The sequence below is a fragment of the Oncorhynchus mykiss genome, chromosome 1 (genome assembly GCF_013265735.2).
Source record: "Oncorhynchus mykiss isolate Arlee chromosome 1, USDA_OmykA_1.1, whole genome shotgun sequence".
Lineage (NCBI taxonomy): Eukaryota > Metazoa > Chordata > Actinopteri > Salmoniformes > Salmonidae > Oncorhynchus > Oncorhynchus mykiss.
The window spans coordinates 30,284,529-30,300,791 of record NC_048565.1 but is presented as its reverse complement, the minus strand read 5'-3'; the positions used below and the strand labels follow the sequence as shown (position 1 = coordinate 30,300,791).

Below are 16,263 nucleotides of genomic sequence, written 5' to 3'. Positions count from 1 at the left end.
AAATTACCTTTCAATTTCGCTATCGCACTGAACTTCCGCTGTACGAATTTAAACGAGCCCTTAGGCTTACTAGTGAATGAAATTATTACACAGACAATGCAATGGAGAAACTACAACACATCAAAATGATACTGTAGATCAGTGGAGGCTGGTGGGAGGCGCATGGGCTCATTGTAATGGCTGGAATGGAATCAGTGGTGGAAAAAGTACTCAAATATCATACTTGAATAAAAGGTTTTTTTTTAAATACCTGAATAGAAAATGACTCAAGTAAAAGTCCCCCAGTAAAATACTACTCGAGGCAAAGTCTAAAAGTATGTGTTTAATATACTTAAGTATCAAAAGTAAATGTAGTTGCTAAAATATACTTAAGTATCAAAAGTAAAAGTATGAATCATTTAAAATTCATTATATTAAGCAAACCAGACGGCTAGCCAGGGTCACACTAACACCTACAAACAAAGCATGTGTTTAGTGAGTCCGCCAGATCAGAGGCAATAGGGATGACCAGGTGTGTGAATTTGACCATTTTCTGTCCTGCTAAGCATTCAAAATGTAACAAGTACTTTTGGGTGTCAGGGAAAATGTATGGAGTAAAAAGTACATCATTTTCTTCAAGAATGTAGTGAAGTAAAAGTTGTCAAAAATATAAATAGTAAAATACAGATACCACAAAAACGACTTAAGTAGTACTAAAGCGTTTTACTTAAGTAATTTACACCACTGAATGGAATAAATGGAACGGCATTAAACAATTAACATTTAGAAACCATGCGTTTGACTCATTTCCATTGATTCCATTTCAGCTGTTAAAATGAGCCGGTCCTCTTATAAAACTCATCCCACCAGCCTCCACTGCTGTAGCTGCATGCATTTCACATATGACAGAAGATCAAATTCAAAACCAGAAACTGACAGCTTATTTACCATACTGCGCTGAATAAGTCAATCCACTAAGTTCAAGTAGTAGCACCAGCGTTCTACACAATCCAAATGGAAACGTTAATCAGAAAAGTTCACAGAGAAAGAGAGAAGTGAAAATTCAGCTGTTGGGAAAATTGTTGGCACCAGGGCTTGTTCTTTGGCAAAGATTAAAGCCATAAATGAACAGGTCTACAGACAGATGCAAGTTGTACGTTCCCTATAGCGGAGCCATGTCAACACCCTCTTTTACGTACAGGGCCTGCTCTCTACAGTGGTCAGTAAACCACGTTTCCATCCACAGTTTTTATGTGGGTAAAATCATACCGTATAAAACAAATCACGACAGTGGTGTTAGAAACAGGAGGCTTTGGTACAACTTTATAAATGCCGATAAATAATTTGTTCATTCAACATGGTGGGATCTTTTTGTGTTGGTAAAATTAATTATGCGAGAAATGGCAGTGGAAACCCCTTTATGCGCAAATATTAATAGAATAACCATCATATCGTAGAACTTGGAGTCACGTGATGATATGGTGAGTCCTCCGACTAGGGAAACAATGCCGCTTATTAGACGACAGATGAAATAAATGAACTTCACAGGGTGATGAAAGTGCACGGTGATGAGCTTGATGCTCCTTTCCAATAAATGTTGAGGATCTGGTGACATGATGATTGATGCTTGACTGCCATTTGACAAATATTCTTGCTCTTATCCATAATAATGTCAATGTAGACAAGCCTACCCGCACTGTATCTGCCAGCTGTTGGCTAGAGCGCATGTGTCAAGACCAGAATAGATACATTTTCTACAATTTGTGACAAAACTATCGGTAGAATTGAAAATACAATGGAAACAAATTGAACTTAAAGTACATTTTGTGTGCACTACGTCATCACACTGATTTGTATCCGCAACAAGTCCATTTGGTGGAAGCACACCACGGGTGGGAAAACATTTTATTTTAACCTAGTGTGACTATACCTTTCTCAAACCCATCACATTGCCAATATACCTACATCTGCAGGGAACTGTTGACTGCCTAGACAAGAAACAAATGATCAGTAGAAAACAATTTCTTGGCTATGATACATTGTACATGAAAGTTGGTTGGTTGAATGAAGAGAGATACTGTGTAAACGTGATCTGCGTTTCTGCATTGTGTGCCCTTGGTAGAATTTGTTCAGGGCTTTTTCCTTATGAACATCTCCATTCCTAATTAGACCTGATACAAAAAAATACATTTATCATACTTAACACTTTAAAACGGCAATATTTGAACTAAGTCTTTTTGACACTGATTGACAGGTAAAAAGTTGGGAAAATATTTTTTTACCGTCTGCCAGTTCACTTAGAAGTAACCACTTGGCAGGCAGAGGCAGTTTCAACTGACTCTAGACCACCATGACGGTTCTATATTAGAACCTGGGGTGCAATATAACAACATTAAGAAATATTTCTCCCAAGGAAAGATTTCTTGCACTTTTGAGTAACACTCACTCTCACTCACAACCGTTTCTGGAGCACACAATTAACCACAGAGGTGCGCACGCACACACACACACACACACACACAGACAGACAAACAAACACACAATGTTACAAAAGACCTGGCGTTATGACCTATTAATCTCCACAGCAGACAACTAGACTCGCTGCTCTGACATCCTTTTGGCTGAGAGCTTCCTCCAAAAAGCTACAGCTTTTCCAAAGCTGGAAGATCATCAAACAGGGAGCTACTTCTGGCCAGAGGTTAACAAAAGCCCCTGTCATGTCGTCTAGCCCATACCCATGAGCCACAGGGAGCTCCACTGGCTTGGAACCAGTGAGGTTCTTTCTGCAAGAGATAATCTCATCTCGCTTCCCATAGGCGCATGCAGTCCCAGTGGGAACGTGGGATTTAATCCCAGCTTGATATCCAAAGTACTGGGGCTCCTGGGCTCTCCTCACTCACCACCGCTCCCCTTCATCAAAGGACCAGTCCTTAAACCAGCAGAATGAATGTAATGATAGGTGGGAGCACATAGAGCTCACCTCACCACCAGATGGAAGTCAACACATGATGACAACAACAAAACAATGATGAAACCATGGCTGGGATGAGTTTGATTGCACATGGGCTGCTCTGTCCCCGCAGAGGCATGGAAGGGCTTGCGGACTCCACTGGCCACCAGCCACTGAGGACAGAGCAGTGGTGGTGAAGTATGACACGGTGAGAGCACTGTTTCACACCCACTGACAGCTAGCATAATGAGCATGATGTTGGCAGGGGACTATAGATGTACAACACAGCCAGAAAGTTGAGGAGGACTAGCGAGAACACATCTGATCCCCTTGGCGCCGCATTACTCCCAAATGCATCCTTTTCATAAATGTGGTATTTGTCCTTGTTGGAGTGGAGCATTTTCACATCCTCAAAGGCATAGTAGGCAGCCATGGTGAAGTTGACGTCCCCAGAGGAAAGCAGGTCGAACACACAGGACTGGAAGTACAGGTCCTCCACTGGGAGGCGCTCTTTACACTTAGCCATGGCAGCCTTGTAGGTAAACCCATGGGGAGGGCTGCCAGTCCTGCTCAGGCCGTGGCCCTCCACTGCACGGGCCCTGAATGTCCTGAAGTCGATGCGTTGGTTGGCGGGGCAGCCGTGCAGGCAGAGGTACAGGTCCTGGTTGTCTCGGTCTTCTACAGAGTTCACTACTTCCTCTGGCATCCGCACAGCAAAGGTCAGGTATCGCCCCACCTGCCGGACCACAATGGTTGTACCGATGTAGCGTGCGTGGATCTCCACCTGCTGCCCAGGCACCTTCTCCACGATGCGTAGCGTGTTGGCCCCGTGGCGGTCTCCGCCGTTCTTGGAGCCATCGGCGAATGCTGCAGGCAGCTCGTCTGTCTCTGCATGATACATCTTCTGGTCCACACACTCCTGGAAGTTCTTAAAGATGATTGTCAACTGTAGCAAGAGAGAGGGGATTAGAAATAGCAGTCAGCACAACAATAGTTAGCTCATTCAATACGTTTCAGGTAATGGTGGAGCCTTTTGAGGCTGAAAATAGAAAAGGTACATATAGACATCAAATTAATGAAATCATTGAACACCAGTTGAATTTAATAACTGTATGGAGGCTCTCTATTGTCATGTTTATGTGGACAAGAGTTAGTGGTAGGGCTACACAAATGACTGAGGGGTATCTTTGTGCTTTGGCATTAACACCACCAGTAGTTTGTGTAATGCAGACCCCAACCCAGTTTCACATTTCAGCTCTGCCTCAACATAGGGGAGGCCAAAGTAAACGGCCTCAGAAAACATGGGTATAGGCCATGTTAAATCGGGCCTTAGTGTGCAGACACAAAGACGAGCCATTCATAGTGGTGAAAAACATGCCTGTGAACCCCAGAACTATGCTCTGGGGAGTGGCACTGGGCCAGTAGGGGAGAGCATGCTCTGCGGCTAATTAACTCAGGCTGGTCACTTCTCCGCTTGCATGGTTTCATTAGGACGCCAGTGAGCCGTTGTCACAGAAGTGAGCCCGGTACAGCCAAGAGGCTCTAATCTCAGAGTGGAGGGGGGAGGGGAGCACGAAAATGCCTTACCCAGTGAAGTCATCTGCCACCCAGCCCACCCCTCAATCTCCCGTTTTCGAAGGACAACTTTATCTAAGAACATGCAAAAACCCTGTGCATAAAGAAACAATTTGCATCATTAACCTTAAGGTAGTCAGTGTTTCCCCTATATTAAATTGCCAGCGGTGGCCCATCGCTGCTAAATTGTCGCCAACGCTAAATAAAAGTCATTTTTTATATATTTCTACTGAGAAGAGCGTTTAAGTGGATAGTCATTGGCTCAATGACTGGAAATCTAAGGGAACAGCTAGCATGTCACACTGGTAGAGTATACAACCGACAGTTCCCATACACTGCAGCAGGAGCCAATGTTAATCAGAGCTCCAGCAATGCCATGGTCTATCTATAACCAGGGAAGTCTTGTTTGTATAGGCTGTAGCATTGTTTTCCCTTTGTCCAGACTGAATAACTTAAAAAGCTGTCTAATTTGTTTCCAAGTACAGCTGTGTACAAATATAATTACCTTAAGTGCACAGAAAAAAGCCTGAATGCTGAAAGTGCATCATTAGGTCTGATGATGGAAAATTGGTCTTTCTCCATGTGATTGAGGACAAAGTTTCAGTGTAAACCCTGAAGTCAGGATAGAGCGCACGGAGGCCTTTTGGTCACACAATCACTATTGCCAAAATTTCACCAAATGTGGACCGAATATTAAGTGAATTCACAGACTACAAATGCTCAGGGTTCTTGGTTTTCCCCTTAAGTTAGTGAAAGCCATTTCAGGGTAAACCCTCCAGGCCGTCCAATGTACCATAGAAGCAAAACAATGATAATTGATGAGGTATGAGGGCCAACTAATGTGGAGAAAATGTCTGCAGTTTCCTGCATGGCTTGAGCACTTAGTTAAAACAACAGTTTCTAATTCACATACACACAATGCTAGGGTATGGACTGCTACACATACAGTGGGCCTAAAATTAGTCTTGGCTGTTAACAAAACAAAAAAAAGCGAGAGGGCTGGAGCCACCTGGTAACGTTTGATGTTTATACTGCTGTTATAATACTGGCATATCATTTGTAAACCTTATCAAGATCCCAACAATTGGTCTGTGTATTGCCTCTTGGTCTGCGATGGAATTGATCCAAACATTAACCAGAGTCCACAAGGCTGTTCCTACTTCTCTACCCACATTAAAGAGGCCCAGAACCTTACATACGAAGGTCTTACTTACGATACTATTTCTTGATTTGAGAGCTCCTACAAACTAATCACTGCAGTACAATTTGTCTGTTTACTGATTCATACAAGCCGGCCAACATATTTTCCCATTCCCTGAAAGGGCTTTCTTTAGTAAGAAAATGGCAGAATAGAGGAGTACCAGCCCTGGTCAGGACAGACAACAAAATGTTCCCTTTCCTAAAAACCTCTACCTGGCATTTTAACACAGCTTTCCTTTATGGGCCCATTTTGGAAGCTCAATTATGTAATAGTGGACATAGCAAAAAATATAGCTTGATAGATAGCTATTTCTGAGTTCTTTACTTAGAAAACTTGTACACTCCTCCGCAGCGGTGAGAAGACAGGTGTTTTCAGAATTTTTTTGCAAGGTCTGTTGGTATTTCTATGATAAGAGAAGTGGTGACATTTTACTTCAAGCGAGTAGTTTTGCAAGGTTTCAGTCCTTGGCAAAGAATTTATCACAGAATACTTGATCAGTAGTTAGACTGTCTGGGGATGCATGACATTGATAACTGTGCTGTGCCCACAATATAGTTAATATGTCATGGATTCAACATGTGAATATGATAGAGAGCTGTAGAGGCTCCTCTCACCTTGCTGGTGGCCGTAGCAGAGGAGCCAGGCACGACAGGTGTGTTGGTCACCTGAACAGACAGGTATTTGTTATGGATAAGTGGCCAGGCTCCCTCCACTTTGCAGGTCTGGAAGTCATCGCTGAAAGTACGGAGGTGCGGGTCTCCAAAGAAGCCACAGTGGGTGTAGTTGGGTGGCGAGGATTGGCGATGAAGGCTGCGTTCGTAATGACACTGCTCTGGCCCATCGGAGCGCTCCTGGCTGTCAGGCTGTAGCTGTGGTGGTGGAGCAGGGGTCCGGGCTCGAGGCTGAGTTGTAGGCCCCTCCTTGGAGCAGTTGTTCTGGCTCATGAGATCCTCTATGCCATGTTGGGCTGAGTGGTAGGCTAAGTCGCCTCTGCAGGTGCGTGCGGTGCGGCGTACACAGTTGTTGTACGCCCGCAGCGCAGTACAGAACTCCTCCTCCGGGCCGGAGCTTGAGGTGGAGGCCCAAAACTCTGAGTTACACTTGAGGATCTTACACTGCAGACTCACTGTAGAGAGAAGCAAACATTAGGACCATAGTTCAAACAAACAATGGAAAAAAAAATACTTACAATGGACAGTTTTTTTTATGTACTAAGAAATTTAAATAAAAGCAAGTGTTAGTCTTATCTGTGTGTTTTGAAACCTATAACAATAACCTATGTAAGGGCTATGCCTTCTATTTAGACTTCTGTAATTCCAAAAAGCCCTGCAGCATCCTTTTAGTTTTTCCATGTTTTTTCAGTGTCAAGACAAATTGAGCATTTATTTCCATTAAATAACTCTGACCTCATGTGTAAAGAAACCCAAAATTCCACCACATGTGGATTCCAAGTGGCTGCAATTTGCCAAGTTCAAATCAATTCTGCTCTGAGATTTCATAACACTCAATGAACACCATCGCATTCTTAAAGAACATACAGCACACAACGTGAGATTCACAGTTTCCAAGAGATACAGTAGACTTGCAAAAGTTAATGCATCACCAAAAATATATATTTTGTGGAAGACAAGGTGTATTAATTTAACTTGTAAAAAAATATATACTAACTTTATTTCAACAGGGACATAGGGGGATAAATTATTAAAAACACCAACATACACCCCAGGCCACTCTTGTAATGGCACCGGACGAGATGACTGCCGTTTTACAAGCGCCTAACCAATTGTGCTATTGTGTTGTCCTTTGTCGCGCTATTTGTAACTTACTTTGTTTCTGACACTGTCTCTCATGATTGATAAGAGCTTCTGGATATCAGGACAGCGATTACTCACCTCATACTGGACGGACGCGAAAGATTTACTTCAGACACCAGACAAGGCACAAATCCCCGTCATTTGCATGAAGAGACAGAAATATCGGGGACATGGGTCAGGGTGCCATGTAAGGATCCGACAGCAAGCGGCTAATCCGCCGCTGCCATCAGTCCTATTAGCCAACGTGCAATCATTGGATGAAAAGATAGATGCGTTCCGATCAAGACGAACCTGCCAACGGGAGATTAAAAACTGCAATATCTTATGTTTATCCGAGTTGTGGCTGAACGACGACATGGATAACATACAGCTGGCGGAGTTGTCCGTGAATCGTACTACACCAGCGCCAACGCTCGTCGGATGTAGCAGGGCGTAAAAAACTATTACGGACTACAAAGGGAAGCACAGCCGAGAGCTGCCCAGTGACACAAGCCTACCAGATGAGCTATGCTCACTTCGAGGCAAGCAACACTGAAGCATGCATGAGAGCACCAGCTGTTCCGGACATCTGTGTGATCACGCTCTCCGTAGCCAATGTGAGTAAGACCTTTAAAATAGGTCAACATTCACAAGGCCACAGGGCCAGATGAATTACCAGGACATGTACTTAGCATGCGCTGACCAACTGGCAAATATCTTTACTGACATTCTCAACCTGTCCCTGACCGAGTCTGTAATACAAACATTTCAAGCAGACCACCATGGTGTTCTTGGGCACAGGGACTATGGTAAGCTGCCTAAATGACTACCGACCCATAGCACTCACATCTGTAGCCATGAGGTGCACCATTATCCCAGAAACTATAGACCCACTTCAATTTCCATACCGCCCCAACAGATCCACAGATGATGCAATCTTAATTGCACTCCACGCTGCCCTTTCCCAACTGGACAAATAAAACACCTACATGAAAATGCTGTTCATTGACTACAGCTCAGCATTCAACGCCACAGTGCCCTCAAAGCTCATCACTAAGCTAAGGACCCTGGGACTAAAAACCTCCCTCTGCAACTGGATCCTAGACTTCCTGACAGGACACCCCACGGTGGTAAAGATGGGTAACAACACATCTGTCACCCTGATCCTCAACATGGGGGACCCTCGGGGGTGTGTGCTCAGTCCCCTTCTGTACTCCCTGTTAACCCACGACAGCGTGGCCAAGCACGACTCCAACACTATCATTAAGTTTGCTGATGACACAGAGGTCGGCCTGATCACCATCAACAATGAAACAACCTACAGGGAGGAGGTCCGAGACCTGGCAGTGTGGTGCTAGGATAACCTCCCTCAATGTGATCAAGACAAAGATGATCGTGGACTACAGGAAAAGGAGGGCCGAGCACACCCCCCATTCTCCTCGACAGGGCTGTAGTGGAGCAGGTTGAGAGCTTTAAGATCCTTGATATCCAAATAACCAACGAACTATCATGGCCAAAACACACCAAGACAGTCAGTAAGAGGGAACAACGCCTATACCCCCTCAGAAGACTGAAAGGATTTGGAATGGGTCCTCAGATCCTCAAACGGTTCTACAGCTGCACCATCGAGAGCATCCTGACAGGTTGCATCATTGACTCTGTACCGGTACCTCCTGTATATAACCCCGCTACTGTTATTTTATTGTTGCTCTTGAATTACTATTTTTTTTATTACTTCTGTTTATTTTAGTAAATACTTTTAACACTTATTTTTCTTAAAACTGCAATGTTGGTTAAGGGCTTGTAAGTAAGCTGTAAGGTCTACACCTCTTGTATTCGGCGCATGTGACAAATACAATTTGATTTGAATTAGTCAAAACAAGCTACTCAGAAGTGTTAACTGCATAAATTCACCAATTGGTACCCTACCCAGTGTTTTCATGTATACTATATCCTCCTGTTGCATGGCTAAAAGCCTTTATAAAACCCCCACCAGGGGTGAGGAAAGACCTTCCCATTTGAGAATCCAGCTCGTTGAAGTGAACCGGAGGGGGTATGAGTTTGTGTGAGCCAATGTGGGAGGGGGTAGTCTTACAGCTCTGAATGAAGACAATGTAATTTGCCATTGAGAAGAGACCAGCAGAGTCATAAATTAGCCCTGTGTAAAGGGATTAGATTGAGTTTCATCAGCAATGGGTTGAGGCAATGGGGGGGGGGGGGGGGGGGGGGGGGGCTCCAGGACCAGAAGAGAGGTCTCACCATTCCACAGTTCAAACTGGATATAAGATATCCACCTGTCCATTGCAGAAGGCCTTAATCAAAGAGTAACGCAATTTTCAACAGGCATTCCCTGGTACTTAAATTACATGAGCTGAAATTTAAGTTGCTTTGGGAGGCATGAAAAAAGGGGTGGGTATATAGGACATAATAGATGTAATTAAAAGCAAATACCAATACAATTGGATCTCCTAGCTGTCGCCTAACAAACAAACTTCAGTTTAGGCCTTCATTTCCTCCACCAAACTTTTCCTCAGAACTGAGCAGCCAACACTCAGTTGAATGCTGATGGTTCTACCACACCACAACAACGATTTCCCCACCACCACCAAATTACACACCAGTCCCGCCTCAGCAACTAATAAACTTCAAAAAGGAACACTTGCATTTGTCAGTAAGTGATTTGAAAGAAACCAATAAAAATGGTAAGCCATCATTGTCAATAAGATTGTGTTCTTAACCGAAGTGCCTAGTTAAATAAAAGGTAAAAAAATAAAATAATGAAGGTTGGCAAATTGAGTTCTATGGGGCATGGAGATATGGTATTTTTGTATCTCATAAACAGGAATGGTAAGACCATTAGGTAAGACCATTATTAGCTGTGCTTGATCAAGTTTTATTTCATGTTTACTTTTACTAGAACCATGCAGGTCAAACAATGAATAACCTAAGCATGGTTATGAATTGCTCAGGGGGAAATTCGATGTGCAGTTCAGGGTAACTTTACTTGTTTTGACCGAGGCCAAAATAAAAAGTCAAATCAAGAAAGTAGGCTACTTTAGTAAAGGGGGATAGAATCCGTAAACCCTACCCCCATCCCCCCATCCCCCCAAACAAACAACCGCACGGGGGTGTAGCACTTGAGTAGCCTAGAGCTGCGTAAAACGGTTAAATTAAAATAAGACGTTATTTCTATAACTAACAGAAAAGTATTACGACTATAACATAGGCCTCAAACTCACAACATGGAGCACAAGAAAGGCGAAATAAGTGGCTGTTTGCACCGACAGTCGATTCCACGGGTCTCTGATATTTTATGCATTTTGCCAGTGTTGACATGCAATTTATTAAATTCTTACATTTTTGTTGATACACTCAAATATTGTCTTTTTAATACTATGTGAGCTGCAAAACGTACAAACGGATGCTACATTTGTAGAAAATGTACTGTTTTGGCACGACGGCAAACGCTTTTGCTAAATGTAACAATGCATTTATGTATCCATTCTGTGAAGCTTGTTTCAATTTAACATTGTATCCGTGAATATTGCCTCAATGTAACAATGTGTCTTGTCCTTTTCATTGTGTGGATTTTGCCATCATCGTGGTACTGGGCTAACTTTGCAAGACCTCAAGAGAGAGTATAACTGAACAAGGATTGTAATAACTACATGAATCATATTAACAATGTTTACAGAGGCATGATTCAATTAGTATCTCTAATATTATCTTACCAGAAGGAAACAGGCAAAGAAACACAACAAGGATCTTGCCGACTTCAAGCGCCGAAGGTCCTCCTGCTCCTTTCCCCATAACCATCCATCCAGCACGGGGTCGCACTTCTCTCCTCTCCCTGGTGGAATCAAATGAGAAGGTGGAAAAATGAATTAGAAGAAATTCGTATCGTCTATCTGGTTGAATAACCCAAATCAGAAGGCTACATGAGGTCTGGAGTTAAGGAATGCAGTCATGTCCTCGAACAAGAACTTGGTTCGAACTCGAAGTAACTTCGCCTTCTTTCTAGAAGCCTATTGACTGCACTCGAATTCCTCAGCAAACAGTGAAAGCTGGCAATCGAGCTTCCATTTACGGAGTGAGGAGATTCGATTTTATCTGGCCCGGTTTTGCACCGGTTGAAAAGTGATTGCGTTCGTTTAGTTGCTTCCTGGGCGTGAGCCGTCATGTCTAGATGGGATACAGCTTTTATCCCCCCAAAAATGTGGGGTGCATTATAGCTAACCTTAACCAAATAATCCTAACCTGCTGTGTAAATTCTTCTAAACCTGGTACGAAAACAACATTTTGACAAAAGCTATATCCTAAACAAAACCTGCCTGAGCCAGTGCCAAACAACTGGCCTACGCTGGCTCAAAACAAATGTGAAATAGTCACCTAGGTTATGCACGTGGAGTAATGAGTATGATTTTATGTTTTCACATGCAAAGGTGATTGCTTTTGATTTATAAAAAAAATCTGCCTTCCCAATTAAAACTAGTTAGAAATTTTGAACATATATTTTATGGAAAAGAGATATGTTTCTGAACGATGACCAATGCTCCCTTGTTGACAACATAATGGAGCAGCGCAGATTACTGTTCGATTTGAGCAGGCTCTCCTCCCTCACCGTTTTTGCCCTGTCACGTCACGGGCCATAGACTGGTGCACCGCGAGTCAGTTTAATCGAGCTTCATCAGTGCCAAGAAGGTGCAGTTTAGGCAATTGCCTACTACTGACTGGGCCAATGAGGTGCGGTTGTTCCAGCTTTCGGCCCCTCCTAAGTGTCAAATTACACCTCAATGTGTAGATTTGTTCGTTGAAGTCACGTTTGGGTCTCTTGTCAATAGTTTATTGGGAACAGTGTTTTGCTTTGCAGCTAACAGCACATGCTAACCTAAATAATAGTATATGTCGCGTAAATATATGTTGGAGCAGGTAAGCCTGTAACGTGGTGAATCGCACTTATCGTGTGCTTTGACCTATAGTTTATATGAAACGTACTAACCATCCTTATTAACTACACTGAACCAAAATATAAATGCAACATGCAACAGTTACGGTTCATATAAGGAAATCAGTCAATATAAATACATTCATTAGGACCTAATCTATGGATTTCACGACTGGGCAGGGGCGCAGCCATGGGAGGGCATAGGCCTACCTACTTGGGAGTCAGGCCCAGCCAATCAGAATTACTTTTTCCCCACAAAAAAGGCTTTATTACAGACAGAAAAACTCCTCAGCAGCCCCTCCCCCTTCAGACGATCCCGCAGGTGAAGAAGTCTGATGTGGAGGTCCTGGGGTGGCATTGTTACACGTGGTCTGCGGTTGTGAGGCCGGTTGGGCGTACTGCCAAATTCTCTAAAACGGCATTGAAGGCGACTTATGGTCGAGAAATGAACATTCAATTCTCTGGCAACATTCCTGCAGTAAGCATGCCAATTGCACACTCCCTCAAAACTTGAGACATCTGTGGCATTGTGTTGAGTGACAAAACTGCCCATTTTAGAGTAGCCTTTTATTGTCCCCAGCACAAGGTGCCCCTGTGTAATGATCATACAGTTTAATCAGCTTCTTGATATGCCACACCGGTCAGGTGGATGGATTATCTTGGCAAAGGAGACATGCTCACTAACAAGGATGTTAACCATTTTGTGCACAACATTTTAGATAAATAAGCTGGGATCTTTTATTTCAGCTCATGAAACATGGGACCAACACTTTGCATGTTGCATTTATATCTTTTTTCCGTACTGTTCAGTTGGGGAACCCTGCTATAAAAGGTGCAGAAGCTCAAGCAGTAGAACATTTGAGGTGACGCTACTCAGCTCAAATGAGCCCCTGCTCAAGTCAAGCACTGAATAGTAGTACAAAAGTTCTATCTATGACACCATGATGACCGACACCTGACAATGTCAAATATGTCAAATGATTACAGTGACATAGGCAACTTAAAGCCATCATGTAGGCTACAAAAACAAATGAGATCTACACAGAATGATTCAGTTAAGTGATAATTAGATGCTATTTGTGACAATCTGTGTAGAATTGAAAATGGGTGAAAAATTATGGAGATAAAAAAACAGGAAAAAAAGATAATAGCCTTACTAATCAAAAAGAGGGTGAGAAATCCTGATATACGTTTAAAAAAAAGACTTAAGATACTTAAGCAAAACTTCTTTAAGCTGTGTCAAATGATATGTTATGCTGGTTAGTACACTCTCAACGAAACCAGTAGAGATGTCACTAAAGCGAGTCATGTCCTTTGTATGGCATAACATGTTTCTCACCATGTTGATCCATTCTTTTTATCCTTAAATATCAGGCAATTAAGGTGGCTGATGTAATAAGACATTGAACTTATTGCTGCACAATTGCACTTCAATGAGAAGATATTTAGAATAATATTCAGCTGAGCGGTTATGTAAGCTTACATACATACTGTGTAGGCTAATAAGGTTATACCATTGAGATAGATTACTCATCATGGATATAACCCATTTTAAAATGGACATTGCCATTGAGTGTGTCCACCATTTTAAAGGAGTCAACTGGGTGGGGATTCCTATGAGTTGGGAGAAATCAGACAATGAAGAAAATGTACTACTTTAAAATGGAGATGCCATTTTGTCACATGCGTTAACTTGGCACAGATACAAAGATGGGTCTTCTATCTATCTCTATGGGTTATACTAGTCTATTGGGGTTGATGAAAAACCCTGGGGACATTAGCCTACTGGAGAACCACCAAATACCATCCAGACTAACTATTTTTCTGGAAAGAGGTAGAACATGGGCAATGGCTATAGATTAATATGACTGAATTATCAAACTAAATTAAACAGCATAGTTTGTGGGAACTACATGTGTTTTAGTGTTTGGTTGGGCCACTTGAGTGGTATTACAGTGATAGTAGGCTATATTTCTTAACATAATGTTCTGCAAGGACTGGGAGGTGTTTTGCATTGCTTATGAATGTGTGGTAATTGACATATATCCTAGACTTGTAGAACATTTAATGACACCTCACTGTACATATGTAGGATCTTAACTTGAGCCAGTTTGCTACACCAGAAAAATAATCCTGCAGCCACAGGACATGTGAATTATTATGTGGATTATAATGAATGGACATTTTGGTAGGGGTCGCAAAATTTTTCTTATGTTAAAAATCTAGTATGAAATTTAAAAGTGGAAATTACAAACTTCAGAAGCCTTTTTAAACCTCAAATACACTACATTTTTACAATTTATGCATTGCAGGAATGTTCTCCTGCAACAGGGTGATCAAATTAAGATCCTACATCTGTAGGCCTAATAGCAGATATCAAAGGCCCCCATGTAATGCCTCCTGTAATGCTAGATAAAACCACATTCACCCCAAACTTAATCAGTCCATGGAACAAATGGATGTTTTGATCTCATTTTGCCATCACTGACCTTGGAATATAAACGTCAGGCCTATCTGTACGCTTACAATACCAAGGCCTACATTTCGATTGAAATTCATAAACTGAGTCTACTACAATGTTCCAGTTGGTGTCATTCGGCTATATTTTGGGGAGGTACACTAATAATGCATCTGTCCCATAGACACATTTGGTCTGTCTTAGCCTATACTGTATGACACCGGGGAAGTTACTTCACACTTTCCAACAGATGACACCTTTAATTAACTCTAGATATGGCAAACACACATGGCATTATGAATGCAGACACATGGCATTATGAGTGCGGGATAAGTTTATTTGACATAGAATTGGTCTTTGTGGCGCTTTAGCGCAATTATTAGGCTACAGTAGCCAACAACTGTCAATCAGTCATCGACATTGAATCGTGATACTTTCCCGTTTCCTTTCTACCACAGCGAATAATGAAGCCCATCTCTTTCTGTTTTTTATATATTCAAAACACAAATATGATAGGTGCTTAATTGGAAGCTGTCTTATATGCTTCCAATTGCAGTTTTTTCCTGAATAATGCGTGCGTACGGTGTTTGATTTGAGCAATGTGAAAGAGGAGAAGCATATGATATTGTAGGCCTAATGTCATCATATTGAGTACATATAAATATTCTTAACAATGGTGAACTCACAATTACACATAGGCCTATGAGGCTATACAATTATTGATAAAGCAATGCCATATGTCAACAAATTGCCATGCCTATAATAACATTCAAAACATGTTATTACAGTTGGACAACTTGCATTGCGAATCCTATTTTGTAGCCTGTACTGTGTATGCAATTGGTCTATTTTGCCCAAAAACATTTTACATAAAGAAAATATCTATAGCCTAGCACATAAAGCAGGGGCTAATTTATTAAAAGAGTCATCAATATTTACTCTTTACAATATAAATAGTCTCCTATAGTCCACTGACAAAAATAGGAAAGAGCCCTTAAACAAAAAATGACCCATTGACAGAAATATCACCAATGTCCATCGACATTACGAGTTTAGATTTCAGACTTCAATTTCTCTCTGAAAATAGCCCAATTGTCACTATATTGAGAAACGGCCAATACCAACCTTCGCGACTGCATGGAGCTCTCCAAGTTTAGCTGCGGAACGCGAGGAAAGCGCAAATGCGCGAGCAAGAAGCCACTCCGAAATTCCACCCGAAATACCGGTAGCTAGCTATGTGTTGTACAGCACGCTAATCCAAATGTAGTGCGTATAACACTGTTTAACTTGGTGGGAAATGCCGCCTTCCATGCATGGTTTCCTTCGATGGTGTAACAGATAACGAGTGTGATTAAAGTATTT

The 16,263-nt window shown here is 42.2% G+C and overlaps 1 protein-coding gene across 2 annotated transcripts; it reads right to left on the bottom strand.

Annotated features, from left to right (window-relative positions):
* Positions 1 to 607: 607 nt before the first annotated feature.
* Positions 608 to 16,164, bottom strand: rgma (repulsive guidance molecule BMP co-receptor a). Of its 2 annotated transcripts, XM_036975431.1 has the most exons (5): positions 16,027 to 16,164; positions 11,230 to 11,348; positions 6,320 to 6,831; positions 3,529 to 3,875; positions 608 to 3,498 (listed from the first exon to the last, which is right to left on the bottom strand). In XM_036975431.1, the coding sequence occupies exons 1-5, from the start codon at positions 16,038 to 16,040 to the stop codon at positions 3,168 to 3,170; spliced, it is 1,323 nt and encodes a 440-aa protein (XP_036831326.1). In that variant the 5' UTR covers positions 16,041 to 16,164; the 3' UTR covers positions 608 to 3,167. The 2 variants fall into 2 exon arrangements, with proteins under 2 accessions (XP_036831326.1, XP_021453913.2); XM_021598238.2 differs by having other exon boundaries at positions 608 to 3,875.
* Between the last annotated feature and the right edge of the window lie 99 nt (positions 16,165 to 16,263).